The sequence below is a fragment of the Sturnus vulgaris genome, chromosome 18, assembly GCF_052056855.1.
Source record: "Sturnus vulgaris isolate bStuVul1 chromosome 18, bStuVul1.hap1, whole genome shotgun sequence".
NCBI lineage: Eukaryota > Metazoa > Chordata > Aves > Passeriformes > Sturnidae > Sturnus > Sturnus vulgaris.
Window position 1 is genome coordinate 12,085,495 of NC_142260.1, and position 21,821 is coordinate 12,107,315.

General features: G+C 41.7%; 1 protein-coding gene and 1 long non-coding RNA gene across 2 annotated transcripts; one reads left to right on the forward strand and one right to left on the reverse strand.

Moving 5' to 3' along the window:
- Nucleotides 1-1,085: 1,085 nt before the first annotated feature.
- On the forward strand, nt 1,086-21,385 carry LOC148221755 (uncharacterized). The gene is made up of 9 exons (XM_088175263.1): nt 1,086-1,224; nt 1,327-1,459; nt 12,849-12,963; nt 13,763-13,910; nt 16,291-16,325; nt 17,668-17,762; nt 17,958-19,834; nt 20,524-20,622; nt 21,000-21,385. Exons 3-7 carry the CDS (start codon nt 12,891-12,893, stop codon nt 18,168-18,170), a joined length of 564 nt encoding a protein of 187 aa, XP_088031389.1. The 5' UTR covers nt 1,086-1,224; nt 1,327-1,459; nt 12,849-12,890; the 3' UTR covers nt 18,171-19,834; nt 20,524-20,622; nt 21,000-21,385.
- On the reverse strand, nt 16,040-19,773 carry LOC148221756 (uncharacterized). The gene is made up of 2 exons (XR_015807437.1): nt 17,911-19,773; nt 16,040-17,064 (listed from the first exon to the last, which is right to left on the reverse strand). It is a non-coding gene; the product is annotated as an uncharacterized LOC148221756 (long non-coding RNA).
- Nucleotides 21,386-21,821: the final 436 nt, after the last annotated feature.

Below are 21,821 nucleotides of genomic sequence, written 5' to 3' on the forward strand. Positions count from 1 at the left end.
CGGCCAGCGGGGCTAGCACCGAGCCGGGGCTAGCAAACACCGAGCCGGGGCTAACAACACCGAGCCGGGGCTAACAGCACCGAGCCGGGGCTAACAGCACCGAGCCGGGGCTAGCAAACACCGAGCCGGGGCTAACAACACCGAGCCGGGGCTAACAACACCGAGCCGGGGCTAGCAAACACCGAGCCGGGGCTAACAGCACCGAGCCGGGGCTAGCAAACACCGAGCCGGGGCTAACAGCACCGAGCCGGGGCTAGCAACACCGAGCCGGGGCTAACAGCACCGAGCCGGGGCTAACAACACCGAGCCGCGGCTAACAACACCGAGCCGGGGCTAGCAAACACCGAGCCGGGGCTAGCAAACACCGAGCCGGGGCTAACAACACCGAGCCGGGGCTAACAACACCGAGCCGGGGCTAGCAAACACCGAGCCGGGGCTAACAACACCGAGCCGGGGCTAACAACACCGAGCCAGGGGTAGCAAATACCGAGCTGGGGCTAGCAAACACCGAACCGGGGCTAGCAAACACCGAGCCAGGGGTAGCAAACACCGAACCGGGGCTAGCAAACACCGAGCCAGGGGTAGCAAACACCGAGCCGGGGCTAACAACACCGAGCCGGGGCTAGCAAACACCGAGCCGGGGCTAACAACACCGAGCCGGGGCTAACAACACCGAGCCGGGGCTAACAGCACCGAGCCGGGGCTAGCAAACACCGAGCCGGGGCTAACAACACCGAGCCGGGGCTAGCAAACACCGAGCCAGGGGTAGCAAACACCGAGCTGGGGCTAGCACCGAGCCGGGGCTAACAACACCGAGCCAGGGGTAGCAAATACCGAGCTGGGGCTAGCAAACACCGAACCGGGGCTAGCAAACACCGAGCCAGGGGTAGCAAACACCGAGCCGGGGCTAGCAGCGAGCCGGGGCTGGCCCCGCAGAGCCCGGGCCGTGCCGCCAGCCCCGGGCCGGTCCCGCTGGGAGCCCGGGGCTCTGGCCGTGGCACCCGGAGCCCTCCGGAGCTCCCCTTGTGCAGCGAGCCGGGGGCGCTTCCCCAGCTGGAACTCGCCGCGGCTCTGGGAGGCCGGTGGGCAGCCTCGCTGCTTGCCCTGTTTGTAATATTAACTTGACGCCTCCGGTCGCTATATTATTTAGATTTAATGTAGAGCCCAAATGTACCCTCTTTTTCAGGAAGGAAAACCGCGTTCCTTCAGCAGTGGACTCTCGAGGTGAAATAGCTGCAGCACTTAAGAGTGTGGTAGTTTTTAGCATTTTGAGTATTTTCTCGTTCTCAGAAATTAAGCAAGATCTTTTGCCTCTATCTCATTCAGCAGCTGAATGTCTTCACAGCGTTACTGCTCTGAGAGTTGACCTGCCGGAGTTCGCCATCAGATGTGCAGAGCAGCCGCAGTCCTTGGTCCTTTACCTTGGTGCAGGTAAAGGGTTTGTCCTACTGTGGTACAGGTAAAGGGCTTGTCCTTGCTCCCCTGCAGGTAAAGGGCTTGTTTTGCTCCGGTGCAGGTAAAGGGTTTGTCCCTGCTCCGGTGCAGCCAGGGCCGCACTCCGGGGGCAGCAGGGATGGCTCCGGCTTTGTTTGGTGCTGTATTTGTTGCTTTCTCCGATTCACCTCGAAGGGAGATGTAAATGCCACGCAGTGAAATGGAGGGCAGGGGTGATTTGGTGTCATGGTAACTTCCCCAACTCTCGTAGGGCTGTACATAAAATGCAGAGCTGGAGGAGCTGCCTCTCACACATCACCTCCGGCAGCAGCGGGGGGTGCTGGTGCGATTCTTTTCCTTGAGGCTGCACTGAGAAGAGCAGCAGTCGCTCTGGTCAATGCCTTGCATCATAGTGTTGCCCCTTCCAGTCTGAAAAGCCTACCGGGACAAACAGGAGAAGGATCACTAACAGAGCTGCAGGAGCAGTGTTAGTTGAGGAAACAAAAGCACAGAGGTGGTGGGGGAAGCTTGTACAGTTCTGCGTTCAAAAATCCACCCCTCTGTGCAAATGCCTTGTCTTCATTTTGCCACTTACCCTGTTCTACCCTTTTCCTAAGTTTCTCTATAACTGACTCTCCAGGATGTTTCCATATGCTCTCAATAGGAACTACAGAGATGTGAAGCAGTGCTTATCTTAAGGCTAATAAACTTCCATAGGAAAGCACTCTTTGGTGAAAATAAGTGTTTTTGCAAGGCAGCATGTGTGTGTGACTGGTCTAAGCAAAGGCCAGTTTAACTGAGAGTGATTTCAGCCTTCTATGGATGGTCTGGCAACAAAGCAGCCTCTGAGGTGGAGACATTAGAAAGATAAATATGAATGTGTAATTTTTTAAAATTTTCTTTCAAACCTCTGCTAGCATCTAGCAAAGCATGCAGGCTGCTTGCATAGCCTGAGATGGCAGAAATGCTCCCAGCTGCAGTGCCAATGCTCTTCCCTTTTCCCAAAGCAAAGCTCTGGAATGATCAAACAGGCAACGAACCTCTCTGAGCACGGGTCCCCACAGAAACACGAAGGGAATATCCACTAACCCCAACTCTGGAAATGTTTTAATTTCCAGAATGGACAAAAATAGTAACAGAGTAAAACAGAGTGAGAGTGTGTGTGGGTGTTGGGGGAGGGTGGATGGAATCTGAGGCAAGTTGCATTTTATTTTTTTTCATTTGCCCAGACAGATTCCACTGTGAACATGTAATGGTTTTCACTGAGGCACTGTGTTATTTTAAGGTAAATCTGCTGACTTCAGAATGCATAATCAGTTTCATGATCGTAATAAATTATATCACAGTCATCTCTGGTGGGAGCATGGAAGAAAACACACAAAGCAAAGGTGCCAGGACAGCTTGCTGGATAGGATGCTAGCCTAGAAACCATGTCTTTCTTGCTTTTTTAAGGAAATAATTTCAAAAGCATCTAGGTCAATTAAAAGCTCATTCAGAAAGCATTGTAGGCACTCACAATTTAAGTCTGTCTGAAAGATACTCTTGAAATCGTTGTTGCTGTTCAGTTCCACAGCTGTAAATTGGAAATTGCAGTACTTCTTGCAGAGGAAATGCGTGAATAAAATATATTTGAAAGGCACTGGAACCAAATAGAAGCTCTCTAAGGAGCTGGGGTAGACAGACAGCCTGCACAGGCTGTGGCACTGAGAACATCCATTCCCTGGCAGCCACAGCTTGGGCAGTTTGGGCATCTCCCCCCTCCTGGCAGGTTGTTCCCAGCTCTTGCATTTGCTGCCACAACTGTTTGCACAGCAGTACAGTGAACTTGATCGAGGAATAGATCCAGCTGGTAAAAGATAAAATATATGCTGACTGCATGGCAACACAAATGGCTGTGCCAGCCAAAACACTGCTTGGCACGTGGAGCTGAAGGAAGGCTGTGGGGAAGGAGGATGGGAACTGCTTAAGCAACCTGCTGCCAAATCACAGTCCTTTTTTATTTTTCAGGTACCTTAAATATTAATCTAGAACAGTAAAAGTTGTGTTCTAATGTGTAAAAAGGACTGACTGCAGTCTGATGGGACAACTGGAAGATTTTTGTCAGTGATTTCTATGCAAGGAAAGCTGGCTCTCTGATTTATGTGTCAAAAAACAGAAATAAAATGGAACAAAATTTTTTAACAATGGAAGTAGCTCACAAAAAATCTTCTTAGGAGTAATACTGTTATATTTTGATTCTTCCAAAGAATATAATAGAAAAGTTTAAAATGGACCGCTGCCTTTAAAAAAGACATCTATAATTTTTTATAACTTTTCTTAGAAACTTGTGTTCTATGTCTTGTTTAGTATTACTTTTTAATTACCACAGCCTAATTGTGAGATAAATCATTGTTACATTACCCTTTTATATTTGAGATAAAGATCCTCATACTTTAGGCTTGTCTTTCCAGGCTTCAGTGGTGGTATACTAAAAATGAATTTCATCTATTCCATGTGACACAGGTTGTTTAACAGGAAAATGTTTTTACTAGAAGAACTGGGTTAAGGGTCCATCTGGAACCAATTGAATTCTCTAATGGCCTAACCCTCTATTTCTAGAGGGAGAGAGGAGAGAAAGCAAAGAGCAAATTCAGGCTAACAGTGTAGTTCTGCAGTGTGAATTTAAGAACTTTCCTCTCTGCTCCCCCCCAGCCTCTCATTGCTGCTCCCTTGCTGTAATTTGCCACGTCTTCAGCTTTGTACATACAGCTATTTTCATGACTTGCTGTAAATTATACTGTTCAAACAACTGCTGTTAAAAGTCATCATCAAAAAAGGATGGGGGGCACTTAAATGGGGCAAATGAGGGAAGAATAAATTGTGCTGGGAGAAAGGAAATGAGTGTGGGTCTGAGGGAAGCCCAAGGCTTCCTCAAGGCCTTGTCATTGAGGCAGCCATCCCTTCAGCCATTTAATTACAGACTCAGCCATAGACCTCAGTGATCAGCAGTGCTCTTTAGATAATCAAAGTACCCTGTACCTCCCAGGCCTGCATGCAAAGGCTTTTTCAAGACATGAAGCACTGTAAAGACAAAAAGCCTCATATTGCAGCTGGATTCAATGGCCAGTGATGATCCCAGATGTATTTCTGTTATTCCAAGTGGCTTTGGCTGAGCTAAAAAAGGGGAAAAAAACCCCAAAAAACCCAAACCAAAACATCTGCAATAACATTTCTTTAGAAAGGACCTAATATCAAAAAGGCATTGAAGCAGCATTGTCTTGCTGTTACATTGTGTATAAACCCAGAGTTTAGTGGTATTTATTTTCATGTTCAAGCACAATGTTCAGCAATTTCTTTCTCAAGTGCAGAATGGCCTAGACATCAAATGCTTGCTACTTGTCCAGGACAAAAAGGACTAGAGCACATACATTAATGTATGTCCTGGGATTCTCCATACTTCTGATTACATTACTTCTTTAGTTTCCTAGCAGAAAGTAAGAGTCATTCTGGATATATCACTGTACTTATCTTTGCCAAAACCACCTTAAACGCTTGTTAGTGATAGAGAAAAAGTGTTGTAGGAAAAAAATTCTCCTAAAAGAAAACAATTTTCTTTTCTGAAGCTGGCCATTGAAAACGTTTTATTTCTATGTCAGATTGCATTATTAACTCATATCAGGGTGGACTGATAGGAAAATGTGGAAAAATAACATTATGTTGCTAATACAAAAAAAAAAACAGCTAGGAAGTGTGAAGCTGTAAATTTTGTGTAGCTTGTGTTCCTTAGCACCACACGTCTGCCAGAAACAATATAGGGTAGAGCAAAGTGAGAGGAGAGGAACATAAAAACTGTTTATTGTAAAATATTAGTGAGTATATTCATGTGAGTGTTTGGGGAGGAGGTAACTGTGCAGTTCACTCCTTACCTTCTCTGCCTAAATGCACTATGCAGTTATTTGAAAAACCTTATAAAAAAGATAAAATCCGAAGTGCAGAGCTAAAAAAGCATCCATATTGAGAAACTGTACCCAATTGATTATTCAGCTGGCAAAATGGGAATTTCAAGTTGTATAGACAGCTAATTGTGGCCTGCCTGTGGAATGACAGGTCTATAATTTTTAGTTTTGTGCACATTCAAAGCCAGTCACCTTGACACTTAACAGTCCATTATCTGCTGGCCACCGACCATATGATGATATTCAAAGAGTGACAGGTCTTTTCCATTACAGAATGATAAAATGCACTATGCTTTATTTGGATAAAGCTGTCTTCAGAGGCAGCACAAACCAAATGCTTATCTGATCCTTGCATGCAACAATGACACTGAGAAACCTTTTACTCCACAGGGCTAACCTGGTTTTTGTTGGATATTTTGTTGTTGTTGTTGTTGTTGTACTTTTGGGATAAAGATGAGTGAAATTTGTATTCCCGGTATTGTTTTCTAGAAGAACAGACAAGCTGGCATTCATATCTATGATTTCTTTCAGTATTAAATAAGACAGATTGCAGGAAGCATTGGGACACAGGTCATGCAACTACATGATTCATAATCTAAGGAGAAATGTTTGGGGTTTTATAAAGAGATTGTTTGTTTTCAGCATGAATACAGAGCGAGGTCAAAAAACACGTCCCAGGATACTTGCTATCAAATAACAACAACAACAACAAAAAACAACAAACAACAAACCACCACAAATCAGGCTGAGATTTGGCATTTGATTCCAGCTCAGCCAAGGGGCTGGGTCCAGCAGGGACTCCGGGTGAGGTGAAAGTGTCTGTGGCTCTGTCCCTGCAGAGAGCAGGAGGCTGGGGACTATTTCTGTAAGAAACACAGCTGGAAGGGCAGGCAGTGCTTGGGGGCTGCTCCTCAGCTCAGGGCAGGGGAGCCCACAGTGGGCAGGGGACCCTGGGCAGGGAAAGCCATTCCTGCCAGCACTAGGGACAATCCGAGTGCAGGAGCTTGCACTTCTCCAGACCTGATGGGACGTGGGCACACACGAGAAATGAACTTTCCTTTGGCCTCAGCTCCAGTTTCTGTGCCAAACCATTCCCGGGGAAATTTATTTATTTCTTTCTAAATGTCAGGTTTTAGTTGTGAATTCTGAATGTGCCTTTTGAATAGCTGTTCTTAAACTATTTTTAGAGTTTCAACAAAGAGTCAGGATTGTTTTTCTTAGCCAGCAGGGCCTGCTCCAGCTCCCAGGGACATTAGTGAAAAGATGCTGACTGATTCATTATGTGCTGGAGCAAGGTCTATAGGAGTAACTGTGCAGAGATGAGTTTTTGCAAGACATAACTTTTATCAACACTTCATTTTGTGGTGATCTTAAAATGATAAAAATCCTGTGAATTACAAATTTACAGAGAACTTTTCTTGAGCATTTGGACTGTGAGCAATAGTGACTTTTGCCACTGGAAAAAATGATTTGTAGATTTTCCAAATGATACACAACTGTCATTTCAGTGTTAAATACTATTTTTTAGGCCCTTGCTTACTCAGAAGTGAGTGATGATAAAACGACAATATTTTGATGATTTTTTTTTCCCCACAAAAATATACTTTGCTTGCAAACTCTGTCTCCTATGTTCTCACACGTACAGTGTAGTGCAAGTATTTCTACACAGCTCTGCAGAAAGGGCTAATGAACAGAGAGAAAAGAGCAGTCAGGAGGCTTCATTTGTTCCCTACATGCTGCAACAATACTAATACACCTTTTACTCTACAGAATGGCTTGTACTCGGGGAATTGTGTTTTATCCAATTTTCTTGCAAATAATGAACAAGTTCCCCCAGGTTTATTGGCACTATCCTATGCACACTTTTTTGGTGTAAATTATTTATTCTACTAATTTAACAGCAAACAGTCCTGGATAGTGAGCTTAGTGAGGCAATTTCATACATATTGGTTGTAGGTTAATTATTTAGGGATTGAGATATCTCTGATAATGCCAAATAAGTACAGACCTAATCAGAAAGCAATTGAATGCATCTAGATTTTCCAAATCTCAGATCATGCAACCATTATTTGATGGTCATTAAGTTTGGTGTTTTATTGCAAAAGAACATGAGTGTGTTTTGAGGTAGCTCACAAGTTAACCCTTGTAGCTCCTTTCCCAGGCAATCAACTTTTTGATCCCTTTGAGCCAGCTAACTGGAATGTTCAAATCCACACATTGTGTTATTCTGAACATGGAGGCTGTTAAGGATGGTTTGGGATATGTGTCTTGGGGGACACCTTAACAGTTTGGAGGCTTTACACATATGAATGCTGATAAGTCAACAGATAAATCACATTTAGGACCACAGTAAACACCCTCTGCTGATTTTTCTGTGTGCAGACACACAGCAGAACTGGCTTCACTGCTGTAATTGTCACTATTTTTACAGAGAGATTCTGATGCTAGTAGTTTGTAAAATATGAAACATCTCATGTCCTATAGCATCACTCTCCAGTGTCATTTAATGGGTATCATGTAATTTTTTAATTCAATGAGGGAAACATTATTCTTTCGAGGACTTTTCACTGCCATGCCATAACTGGGTGATTCATTCCAGTGAGTAGAGTGGGCTCTGAGTAGGCCTGGGAAGACAAAGTAAGAAAAGCAGCTTGAAGAGAAGTCTGTGAGCAGTGCTTGGTGTGGATAACATGTTGATGTTGGGGCATAGTTGTTTCTATTCTACCATCTTTATTTCTATTCTACCATCTTTATTTGTATTCTACCATCTTTATTTCTACAGAATTACTGCTCTGTGCTGAGCTGTGCTTGGCTCCTTAAAAGATACTCAAGAAAGCCCTGCAGAAGGGTGAGAAACTCTTACTTACAGGTTCTAACACCTCCCAAAAGCAGTTGGAGGTGTTCTGTTTTTAAAGATGGGGTAATCTGCTCTGTAGGCTGGTTTTTGGGGGGTTGGGGGTGGTAGAGGTTGTTATTCATTCTCTCTATGCTTGATTTGGGGTGTTGTGGTTATGTTTGTGTTTCATACAAGTGTGGATTCATTTTTAATGTTAAATTTAAAACAAGTTGCAGATGGTGGGGAAGATTTGAGATGATGCTTTTCTTTTCCTAAACCAGTTCATTCTGCAGTTTTAGGTCAGCCTTTACAGAAGTGCTTGCTCCCTTACAGATGAGCCCACAAGAATGGGTTTGTTAAGGTCTGTCCTAGGTTCTAGGTGGCTGTGGGGTGGAATAAAGAGATACTTCCAGCTATCAGCCTGGAGATCATTCATCAATCTTCTCTTTTATGGAACCATGGAAACTAAAAATTAAAACCAGAAAAGGAAAACTGTAATAGTTGGAAGAGTATAGGAGAAATCTTGGTAAAATTATGAAATAAAACATATACAGCTGTGCTAAGAAAAATATTTACTCAATTTTAAATGCCATGAGTCATTAGGATGTGTTAAAAGGCCAAGTACAGCATAGTATATTTCTCCAGCAAAAATGAAGAAGGAAAGTTGAATCTCACTTCATTGTAGAAGTTTTAATGACAGGAATATGCTGCAGTTTTTCTTAGGTGCTGTCCCTGAGCTCATATGTCCATCAGCTTAGAATTGTAAAGTGACACATGGAAATTGAAGCACAGATAATCTAAGGCTTCAGAGTTACCCAGGGTGAATATTGGGAGGACTGAATGGATTATGTGGAGGATTTTTGATGGGATGTATGCTAGTTCTTGTTTTTTTAGATTCTTATTTTGTGAAGGTGCCAATGACAAGTAAGAAAAATCACTTTTTTTCATAATTCAAGAACTATAGGACCTGATGAACTGGAAGAAAAGAAAGATTCTCATAATTCTTGGTTTCTTGGACTATTCACACAGTGAAGCTATTTTCCCCTACAGAGCTGAGGATGTGTAGGAAATTGAACTGTGCAGTGTGATTAGAACTGAGGAATAATTTTGTGCTACTGGTCTGGCAGGTGAATGAGCACAACAAATGAAAGACTCAACTTTGTAAAACAAATTATTTTCTGACTGTGATAAACCAGTTGTTCATTCAGTATAAGGAATAAAAATAGATATGAACTTAGAAGGCAGTGATGGATTGGTCTTTAAAAGCCTGCTAGTTTGGGAAAAAAATTTAAATATTCATTTTACTAACAGAGATGGAGACACTTTAGCTAGTCCAGTGATTAAAGTTGTGCTTGTATCACACATCTTAGAGTTCTGTAAAAAACTACCTGAAACAGAGGTAAAGAAACAATCCAGATATTGAAAACAATCTGATTTCTAATAGTAAGGAACTCAGTAAGCCCTAATTTATCCCATTCAAGAAAATAATGGATTTGAATTCCTTATGTTTTCTTTCCTTATGGACTTTAAATCATCAGTGCAGGATGCAGTGAAATCAATGGGTTACAGAGGAGTGGTTTTGTTGGTTGTGATGCTGCTTCTGGGTGAGTGTTCAGTAAGAAAACCCTGGATCCCATTCTGCCACGTTCCTTGTTTTGCTTTGCTGATGTGAGGTGTGTTTGCTGTAATATGACATGAGATCCAGCACTGTATTTCTGCTGACACACTTCAAGTTTCCCTTTCTCTTCTTGGCACTGACTCAAAATTTTGAAGAGAGAATACTGTAGGCAGCACAGCAGTAAAGATTTTAATCCTCTTTGTAACAAAACTTGGTGAAAATGTTCAGAAACTCTCTAGGCTTTGTGCAGTAATTGCTGTTGTATTTGTGCTGAGATGCAGTTCTTCAGCAGAGTGCAAACCAAGTAGGAATGGCTGTGCAGAAGGTGTGATGCTGTATTACCAAGCTGTTTCCCAGTTTACTCCCTGTTAATGGCACAGAGACAAAGCTCACAGCCTGGAAAGGAGGACACAGGGCTGATTTGGATGCAGTCAGACTGATCAGGGAAACTTGAAATAAGGACACCTGACAGATTCAGGGGTTTCTGGGTGGAATGTAACCTTTAAAAGCCTCAAGAGAATAACACATGGTCTTTCAATGACATGTCTTTCAATGAGTTCTCTCATTTTCACATTGTTCTTTGGTATGAAATGTTTAACAGAGATTCCACCTGCCTGTTCCACAAGTAGGTCAGCATTTGATAACTGCATTAAAATTGTACTTTCCTAAATCCTCTCTCCCACCATAATCCTGCCTGTCCCTCTCAATTTCCCTGTGTTCTAATGCACCATTATGGAGAAAATGTGGAGCCTTTCTTTGAATTATTTCTGAGTTGTCACCCACAATGAAGCTGTTTTGTTTTAGGTTTGGATCACATTTCATCCTCAAAAGCTTCTGAAGATAGGCATCACAGATGTGATGCCACATAGGAAAGGTTTTGTTATGCTCATGTAAAAGTCTAAGTCTTTTTGTATGGTTCTGAAAAATCCCCACAAAGTGTTTGGGCTTGTGAAAATGTCTTAAAAAATATATTTGGAATATTTAAATATATTTGATAATTTAACTCTTCAGCCTAACATTCAGCTCATTTTCAATGTGGCCTATCACTTCTGGTGTGACATTACTGAAAACCTTCTGATTAAAGCCAGCTCTCTTATGCATACTTTACCTCTGTGACCTATGAGTAGCTTGAAACCATTTGAACTCTGTCTAAATTGGATCCCCCTGGTTGTAAGTGTTACTGCATGTCAGTTCTGTGTCAGTTGGATGGAAATCTTGCTGCAGAGGATGAAAGTTCACAGCTCAGTATTAATCTACTGGGCAAACTACATCTAATGCCTTCAGTTTTCTTGAAATATAGCTTCTGATGACCTCTGACAGGTAAAATACAATATAGGATTTTCTAATATTCATTTTTTTAGCATAGCTATTTAAAATAAAGTATGTATCATCCTTCTGTACCAAATAAATGCTGCAAGAGACAAAATTAAGAATAGTGACAAGTGGATTATTGTACGTGGAGACTTTTGTTAATAAAATATGTCTAGGTCCATTACTTCACAATTATCTTGGAATAGGAAATGCAAATCCTGGCTTTGCTAAAGGAGGCTGTGCACAGATGAACTGCTGGCTGGGATTCCCTTGCTATCTCTTGGATGAGACTTTCAAACTGCTGTGTGAGCTTAACAGAAAAAAAAATTCCTGAAGCTGCATGGCTTCTGGAGCAGGCAGCATAAATCACTGACTGCTCATGGAGTCTGACTCCAACTCACAAATCTGGAACTTTGGATTTAGCACCAGCTACTGTTTAAAAGAGAATATGTATAGATTTGTGCAGCTCGGATGAAACTGTTATCAGCATCCTGGGTTACACAGTGACAACAGTGGCACCTTTGCTCTTGTCACTGTTAGGAAGAATTCCAAGTACATTACATTTGGGTTTGCTTTTGAAGGGACTTTTTTGGACTCAAAATCCAAACCTATAAAAGGAAAAATGTCTGATAGGTGCAGGTTTGTAAGTCTGCGACTTTCTCTCAGTTCTGTTTAAACTAACAGCAAAACTCTCTTTCAGAGCAACAAGTTTGACTTCTAAATATTTATTTAGACTCTGAAAGGAAATGCATTTGCATTCTTTGCAAATCCCAAATTGTGTCTAAAAGAGTGGAGTTTGGTGGGAAGAAATCTATCACTGAGCTCTGATTTGCAGGGGGATGGTGCTGGTGCTTTGAGGGATGATTTTCAGGCATCAGGAATCAAATCCATCTTTCTCAAAGCCCTGCTTCAGTCTGAGGAGAGCTGACAGAGTGTGCTGTGCTGGGCCTGGAAGGAGCCTTGGCCTCTGCAAGGAGCCTGTGCTTTAGTCCTGTGTTTGAAAGAGAAATTCTAGTCTATTCTAGTCAACACCATCCTTTGGGCCCTTCCAGCTCCTCTGGTTCTGTAGCTACAGTTTGTCATTATAAACATTGCCATTTGATAAGTCAGATAAAATATCTCATCCGAGGACTCTCATCCTGTCATTCCTCTTAGGGAAGTACAAACCAATAGTAATAAATCAGTACTGGTATGGCCAGAGGTATTTTAAGACAGTGACAATTGGATCAGTTCTTAGATGGTTTAGGAGTATACTTTCCTATTGTTTCCATTTTTAAAGCAGACTTCTAAAATCCTGACAGCCTGGCTCTATTTCCTGTGAGTCACACAACAAAATAAATTTTTGATTACAACATGTGCAAGGGCCCAGATCCCAGAACCTTGGAGTTGGTTTCTGTCAGAGGCTGTGAGACCTCGAATTGAAGGATATATATCGGATGCTGGAGGAGCTCCCTGTGGGTGCAGAGTTGGGGTCACTCTCATCTCTGGGAGCCCAGAGCTCACCCCGAGGCAATGCCACAGGACTTTTCTGTAAGTACCTGTGCTGTACCTACACACATTCTGAAATAAATACAGAATTACAGCACAGGGACTCTTACAAGAGTGTAACCAGAACAAAGTATTTGAAGAAATGGAAATTAAGCAGCTTGCAGACTATGGCAATCTGGTGGCTGGTGGGCTTTAATCATTGATTTTTGCTTTGTTAATTTGGCAGTATTGAACGTGGCTAACTGCAGCATTCAGACCCAACAAATACATGGAGAAAAGCACACTAATGAAAATCCATCAGAAAATAAGGGAATGCCTCAAAGTCACAGGAGCGTGTGCAGGTGGGTTCTGGACTGAAGGAATCAAAGCTGGACTGACAGTGGTGATCTCTTCCCTTGCTGTTCATTGGCTCACACTGTTCATTTTGATAGGGACCCCAGATATGGAGAAGTAATTTAGCCTTTGTAGAACTCCCATATGTAGGAAATTTTCTTCTTAAGCTTGCAGAGGGCTTTATAACAGGCCAAACTTGAAAGAATAGAAAGAAGCAAACAACAGTGAATAAAATAGTATGTTTTAATAGTTTTTGCATATGAAACAGCTGGCTAAAATTCATGTATACTTTTTTTTTTAATATCCACAGCTAATGTCTAATATCAAAAATAAGAGTTTGACCTCAAGGCAGGGCAGAATGTGTGCTCTTTTCAATTTTATCAATATAACTAGAAGTGAAACCAAGGATTTCAGTGGGATGAATATGATCCTGTATCTTCTGCTGCCTGACCCAACAACATAAGGTATAGCTCTCAGTCTGAAGGTTGGACAGAAGCTTAATTATACATTTGTCCAGGCTTATTCTAGATTTGACCTTCTTAAGGAAAACAGTTTGTTCTAAATGGGAAAAAAATCTCTGTCAGATTATTAGCTTATCTTGCTTGTGGGTAGACACACAAGCTGATCTGGAAAAGTTTTGTGTCTGGATTTGTTTTAAAAGCTGAAGTGTTTTGTAGGCTTGGCCCTGTACTGGATTTGCCACCAGGGTTGTGGAAAGTTGGAACTGAACCCCTGCTTTTTCCTTTGTGTTCTGCATTGCCATATTTGTGTTTTTAATTTTTTCCTTTTCACTTCTCCTTTCCCGAGGTGAGACATCTCAGTGCTTGGGTCACTGTGACAACGGGGTTGGTACAGAGACCCTGGGCTTCTCACAGCCTCTCCCAAAGGCTGTGCTGGGTGCAGGTCTGAGTGCACAGCAGGAATCCACAGGAGCCCTCCCCGGGGGCACACAAAGGTACCCTGGTTAAATTCTAACTGAGACTCATAACTCATTTTATAAACGGGATTTCTTTGAGAAGGCAGGTTTTGGAGTATGACCACAGTTTTGAATGCAGTAATAACGTCACAAAAGATGGAATTGTGATCAGTGGGCCTGAGGGGGAAAGAAACACTGAAAGGAGGTTCCTCAACTGCATGGTTTGGGCTAACTGACAGAGAAAATGGCTTTAAAACAAAGGTTGTGAGGTCACCTCATGGGAAACGATATCAGAACCCACACCTAGATTGGTTCAGAAACCCGAATGTATTACCAGAAAGTCCTGTCAGGATTCCATTTTCCTTTTTTGTACTAAGCCTCCTATCTGTATATTCCCTAATAGAAAGGAATCTTCTACATACTTGTTACACAGCTTTCTAATTAGGCTTATTGATAATTAATCTGAATAAATCCATGTGCAGAAATGTCTCATTCCAATTCTTTCAAAACATGAGGGAGGACATTCAAGAGATGTTTGTGTCTGGTCATTTGCCATTTCATGGTTTCTGCCATACGTGTCTCATGGTGAGACTGAATGTACATTTTAGTTAAATTTTCAAATTTTAGAAGCTCGTGCTTGGTATCCACTGCTTAATCCTGACATTATCTTTTGTGCATGAAAATATTGATGACTGTAATAAGTATGAGAGATAAATATTTTAATTTATAATAATACAATTTCTATAATTTCTGTGTGTTTTGTTTTATTTCATTTTGCTGTTTATTTGTGTGATTTTTGGGGGATTTTTGTATTTGGTTGTTGGGGGTTTTTTTGTTACTTCCCAGTCTTTGCTCAGCTCTACAAGCACACTGTGATGTGTCAGGAGGAACAACATATAGCTTGCAGTCCATCATCAGCATTCCCTTTGCATTAGGTGTAACACTGGCATGAAAATCAGAGCCACTGCTCCAATTTTTCCAGCTGTCTCTGTCTCCCTGTGATCTTTTTGTACAAATTTTCTGGCAAGTCTACAAATGTGCACGCTTATATCCCTTTCTTGGGCATACATACACATTTTTCTATCTCAAAACATGGGTAAAATTAAATAGAATAATTTTTTCCAGTAATTTGAGTGTGTTTACTGATGTAGGCAAACATCAGTAAACAAAGCATATATGTATAATATACAAAAATTACAGTATCTGCTTTCTTTATCCTCTTGCTCTCAGATTTCTATGTAAGTTTTTTTGTTTTCATTCAAAAAATATGAATAAAGCAATATCAGGATCTTTTCACTGCTATCTTCAGGTCTTATTTCTACTTTTTTGCAGCTTCAGAAATTTTTAAACTTTTAGGCAATAAATGTCATCTTACTTCTGAGGTTACATTTATTTTATTCCCATTAGTAATATTATTGCTTTAAAACTGTAATATGTTTTCTATTTTGGTATTTTTCTGTTGCCCCAAGGGACTCAAGCTATAACTAGGATTTGCATTGGCCACGGTTCTGTTCTTATTCTGCACATGGTTATGGGCAGACAGGCCAGAGTGCCAGGGCTGGACATGATATTCCATTGGAACAGCTGGTGCCAAGATTTTGGGCTTGAACAATTTGGAGGAGACATGATGTCACTGTCTCCATCAAGTGAATTCCAACAGGAAAGTTGTGCTGTATTTTGGGCATGTGTTTCAAAAATAACAATTAAAATAATTTCTTGTAGTTTTCCTTAATTTTTGTGTTTGCTCTCTGGTTTCACAGCCTTTGCACTGCATTGCTTGTGTCCTGGTGGTATTTATGTTTCATTATTTTTCAAGCAGAGTTTGATGACACTGATTTAGCAGTTTCTCACAGTTCACTGCTCCAGTTTTCATCAAATTGTAGTTATACTAGACACTTTCATCATCAATTTCCATATGCCTCAAAGACATGCAGGGACCAGTTTGCCAACACTGAACTCAAATATCAGACAATAACTGGAATACAGGATTTCTTTTCCTGGGGTGTCTAAAACAAAGAGAGGAAAATCCCTCGGTTCTTATCAAGTGTTTTCAGCGTGGATGCATTAAAAATCTAGACAATAATTGTTATGGAATATTGATTCTTAAATGCCAAATCAGGGGATAAAAATGAATATTGACCAGAGATGATACCATAGGACCTTCACCATTCCTTTCCACTATCTTATATTAGAGCACTGCCTGTGAATTTAAGGTTTGCTCTTTCCCCACAGAATGAGAGGATTCATAAGCAACATAAGGTGCATTTTCTGTACAACAAGGTTTGATAATTATGATAATTAACACACAATAAAGATTTTGGCTTCAGGCTTTTAGGTTTATATGTACCTTCAGTTCAGCAGTGTTGCTGGGGACATTTAAAGTGACAAGGCTCCTGAGAAAGTCTTTTCTTTCATTTAGGGAGTCTTGGTTGCTCAGATTGGAAAGACGTCCAGGTAGGAGCACCTGACACCTTTAAAGGCTTTCTGTTATGTTACAATTTTCTCTAAGGCTCCACAGTTCTGACCCAAAGGGAATCTGGATTCCATAAACCAGAACTAGATGCAGATTTGCTGGAGACCACAGTTCTTTATGTCTGTCAAAAGCATGAAGTTAATTATGCAAGACATGAAGTGAAGCTCTGTTTGTTTAGATGTAAAGAGGTTAACTCTGAGTAGCTGTTGACAAAAGTCATCATCATTATCATCATCATCATCATCATATGAATTTGCTGGTAAATCTGTAGTCTTCAAAAAAAAAACCTCTTCAAGATAGCACAGGAGTAACACTCTCTCCTCTGTGCTACCAAGTAAAATGCTTTACTTACACTGAGAAATAAGACCTATTTCAGTTTTGCAATTTGCTTTCCATGTGGAATTTCGACTGATTTTGAGAATTTCATACCTAACTTTTCATGCAATAGAGACCTTCTCTCAGGAGTAGAGAGAAGAATTTTTCTCTGTCTTCAGGAATTTCAGTTTGTGGAGCTTGACATTTGAAAAATGCACTCAATGTGATAGAAAACCACTTCACTGAATCTTCTGTCTAAAGTCAGAAGGACATGGGTAGAGTTAGAGTGTAGACAGGAGGCCATCTGGTATCACTGTGACTCCTCAGACTCATGGGGACACAGTTCATGTTACACCCAGGAACAGAAACTGTGTGTGACCAGGGTCTGCCACAGGAAGAGATAATCTGTGTGATGAAGAGGGAAGGGAGTTAAAAAAGTTAAAGGTCAAGGAGAGGAGAGGTTTGTAATATGCTGTTCTGTAGTATTAATGCCTGTTTTCTGACAGACCATCAGGTTTTGGAATTGTTTGGTACAACGGGCTTTGAATGCCTTAACTGCAGGTGAATTAAACTGAAGGTTTTCTCATGCACTGGCTCTGACTCAATGCATTATAAACTAATTAAATGATAAAATGATCACGTGGGGGAAAAGGCATCCACCTTCTAAACAGGTAAATGGTTATGCAAGAAATAGGATGTTAAAAGAGCTCACATTGCCCCCACAGTTGGGTATTCCCTGCCACAGCTCACTGACCAGAGTGTGACCCCCCAAAACCTTTCCTTGTGGTGTGTCCTGAGCCTCCAGCACCCGGCAGTTCCTGCAGTGCTGCCTTTGCAGTGACTGCTCTCCATCAAACAACACTTGGATCATTATGTACACAACAAAACTGAAGTCACTGCATTCTCTATTATAAAGAAATTAACCACCTATGTACTTTCTTAATTCTGAAAAAAGAATGTTTGATGGAATGTTCAGGGGAAAAAAAAAAGGAATTCTTTATTTTCCAGGTACCTTGACTATCAGTTACATTGGAAGTTTTCAGAAGGACAAACAATTCACCTCCAGCTGGGCTTTTTTTTGCATCACTTTATTCCTACAGAGGGTAAGTACAAAAATTCCAATCAAATATTTAATTTAATTTAAAGAGGCAAGGCAGCAGACAAGCATTATCCTGTGACAAAGTTCTGGCCCATCAAATATAAAAAGACTGCCCAGAGGGCAACTAGTGATATTTCCTTCAGTAATCTTACCTGGTGCTCTGTCAGCAGAACAATGACGTGCTCTTCTGTGTCTGCAGATGCTGACAGAAGGCTCAAATTTCACTTCCTTTTGGCAATCATCATTTTCCTCCAAAAGCTGGCATGTTTCTATGGAAAGGCTGTGGGTTCTTTCTGAAGATGTAGTGTTTGCTGGAGTATTGAACAGGTTAGCTCATGGGCCCCTGTTTATGAAGGGAAAAAGTCAGATAAAAATTCATAATGGGACAGATTATGAAAATCCAAAGCCTTAAGGTTTGGGGTGTTCTCAGCTTTTAGGATTCAATTAGCTGCTAGGTCCAGTCTGCAATTTTGTTAAGAAGCTCTAAGAGCTAAAAAACCCAATTTGCAAAATTGGAATCCTGTTGTTTTGGATTTTTTTTGTTGTTTGTGGTTTATAAGTAATACTCTGTTTTTCTGTTGTTTTCATGTTGTTGGCCAGCATGCACACAAATGTTCTGTGACTTATGGCCTAGAAGTGAAAAAAGAGAGCAATGGAGAACTTTAAATCTATTAAACTATATTGCAAATTTGGAATGTTGTGGGGCTAAGTGGGGAATGAATCCTAAACTAATGCAGTTTTCTTCTGTTGTCTTCTGTTCCACATTTAGGGAAGAATTTCTGCTTTAATGAAGGGAATGAGCCTGTTAAGGTACAGTTTTTGGTAGAATTGCACTGGTCTGTGCTGACATATGGTGAATCCAGTGGCTTTTGGTGAAGATTGCTACCAGTGGCCATCCACTGCACCCAACTCTACTTTCTTGAAATGTTAGGAAATTAAAATATGTATTGTCTAGTACTGTACCAGCACTGTACCAGCATGTCCCAGTCTCTGCAGGCCGAAACGGAATTGTCTGCAGTGCAAATGAGAGCCCTTGGTGCTCTGGTCTTAAAATGGCTAAAAAATCCAGGAAATTGAAACAACCAACCCAAACCCCTCTGGTACTGTGTCCAAATGAACAGATAGTGTGAAACACTGGCTAACTCTCTCGGGAGGTGTAGCACACACTGTGCCAGCCCTCATCCTGCACTGCAGCCTGGGGCACTGTACTGTGCCAGCACAGGCTGCTGTGGGCTACACTGGGGAGCTGGTCTGCCTCAAAACCCTTCCTGCCCTTTTGGAAGGAGCCTTTTTGAAAACCAGATTTGTTCTTCATGTGTGGTTTGCATATGTTTGAAAGTGGTTTTTTGGTTTGGTTTGAATTCCTTTCTGTGTAAAAGTTCTCTCAAAAAATCTGATTATTTAAGGAATAAGTGCTCAGAGGTGGATTTTAAATTATACTTTCTTGTACTGCTTTACAGATACTTAGGAAATTTTTTTCCTGAAGTAAAGAGCAAAATTAGGTAGATGTCTGAACTAGCCTGTGTGTGTCTCATAAGCTGTTAGCTCTGTCCTGTGCTTGGCAGACACTGGAGGCAGTGATACCTATGAAATATATTAAAGATGACATAATAGATTGTGAAAAATGTGTGTGTTTTTCAGGATACTATAGTGTTTTATAATTTTTAACATGCATGTCCTGAATCTGTACATTTGATGATACTCACTTTGGATTTGTAAAAGTGAAAAAACAAAATCCAGTGCCAACTCTGACCATGACTAGAATTTTATGTATAACATACCCTTTCACTATCACTAATAGGAAGTACTAAGGTAAAGAAAAGCTATTTGTTCACTGTTTTGAATTTCACCCAGCTAGAAAAATCAGTCCTGTGACATTCAAACATCTCATTTACTTTTTAGGTTTCTGAATTTATCTCTGAAATCCTCTTGTCAAGTGTGTGTTAATAAATACATGTTCCAGCCATAATATAGATATTTTATTTTTGTGTACTTGCATTTTGTTGCTGCTCTTGTGAATTAGAGAAGAAAGGCAACAGGATTCAACTCCTTTCCTCGGAAAACTTTTTAATCAGTGTAAGTAAAATATTTTTTCCTTCTTTTAGCAACTCTGGGGCCAACACATTTATAAGGTGAGCATCTCTTTGGGAAACATACTGAAAACAAGTAATTTGTAAAAGGGAAAGGTTCTGTTGCATACCCTTAACAGAAAATATTTCAGAGTTCGTCAAGTCATATATTAACAGAAATGCTCCTGATGACTGCATTACAGCTTGCTGTTGTTGCTGAGCACGTATCAATACATATTGTGGAAAAGGTGTGACCTTAGAAGCAGGTCCCACTCTGGATTCATATAAGCAAAACCCAAAACCCATGAAGTGTGAGGCCACAGGGCTTGCTGTGTATAAGGACTAGTGAGGCAGGTAAATGCTCATTTCAGGGCTCTGAGACACCAGAGAAATGTCTGATGTCTCACCAGGTACCAGAGGGAAGGTCTGTGAGCTTTCTAATTCCCAATCCAATCCCCTACCCAGCCTTCTACCCTGTTCCTCCCTCGGTGCTAGGGGCTCCTTTCTGGAGTGCCAGATGTATAAAGACAAGTGCAGGAGTTTCCTTCTGCTGTGGAGAAGGGATGGAGCAGGTCAGGGTCAAGCCTGCTCCCCATCACCTCCCCCTCCACGTTCCTCTACTGAAGCTGGCCCAGGGACGCTGTCCTGTTTTCTCTCTGCCCTCAGCTGCTCATCTCATTCCCTGTCTATTCCCAGCAGGAGAATCCGTGCAGTTGTGGAGTGGATTGGGTGAGGAGACTGACCCCCACCAAACCGGATCGTTTTTCCCTGGTGCTGAATGGATCAGTTTGCCAGGTGGGGCTCCCTGTTCTCACAAGAGGGCGAGTGCAGGGACACGAGTGGGGGAAGTGGGCTGGATGCTGGATTGCTGGATTTACAGCTGTATCACTGTAAGTCAGCTAAAAATATTTACGCAACTACGGCCTCGGACTCCGTTCCAGGAAAAATTTCCCTGAAAATATTGCATTGATTTTGTTAGGAGCACGACTCATCCGTGGGCCATTTTGTGTGAAACAGGAATTTTCCTTTGATGGTTCACAGTGCTCACTTCCATCAAAAGTGATAATGACAACAGTAAAAAAAAATCAGACTGAAAGGGTGAATTTGGAAAAAAGTCTTATGCCATTTAGTCTTTTAGGTTGATTTTCTTAGTTTGCCATATTTCTAAACAGGACAATCCATCCCAGTGGATTTCCGCCTGGCAATACAGAGGACCCTTCTCATGGCTTTCAGCAACAAAGAAAAACCTGCCTACTTGCCATACATATCTGAAGGTTGACTAGAGTCAAAATTACTTATTTAAAATATATAGGTCACTCACTTATTATTAGAGGCCTGCTATTTATTTTCTGTCTGCTCGACTATTCAAAAATATTTCTTTCTTGCTTGCTTTCTGCTTTCGTTCTTTCTTGCTTTCATTTTTTTTCTTTTTCTTTCTTGCTTTCGTTCGTTCTTTCTTTCGTTCTTTCTCCCCTTAATATATTTTTTGGAAGTCTCCCGTTTCCGTTTGCTGGCTTGAAAGTAAAAGAACAAACACGTCTAATCTTTACTTTGTTACTGTTGTGGCTGTTGAAACAATTGCTGTGGTTTTGGCGGGGGTGGGAGGGGGAAGAAAAAAAAGGGGGGGGAAAGAAGACAACGGCCACGTCCCTGATTCTATTTTTCCACAGAAAAGCCCCAGTTACCCTAAGACAATGTTCGGCCTCAAAGGCGAACCCTGGTGTTTCTGGTTGCTGAGGTGAGCTTACCTACAAAGGAGCAGGGCACCGCATCAATACCCAGTGACCAAAGGTGCGGCGGAAGATGCGAAAACCTGTTTCGAGGATTTAGGTTTTTCTAATTGTCGCTGTTATTACTTATTTATTTTGTCGTCTCTGTGGGCAGCGGACGAGCCGATGGGCGATGCGTGGTGCGGGGCCGGCCGTGCCTGGGCGAGCGAGCGGCGGGAGGGCAGGGGGTCCCGGTGGGCTCGGCTCTGCCCCGCCGGCAGCCGC

What these genes read in the sequence shown, in the direction of transcription:
- LOC148221755 (XM_088175263.1), top strand. Translation starts at nt 12,891, where the DNA reads ATGGAGAAAAGCACACTAATGAAAATCCATCAGAAAATAAGGGAATGC. An exon ending in AGTCACAGGAGCGTGTGCAG is followed by an intron (nt 12,964 to 13,762) that starts GTGGGTTCTGGA and finishes TCCTTTCCCGAG; the next exon opens with GTGAGACATCTCAGTGCTTG. An exon ending in CAGATTGGAAAGACGTCCAG is followed by an intron (nt 16,326 to 17,667) that starts GTAGGAGCACCT and finishes TTTATTTTCCAG; the next exon opens with GTACCTTGACTATCAGTTAC.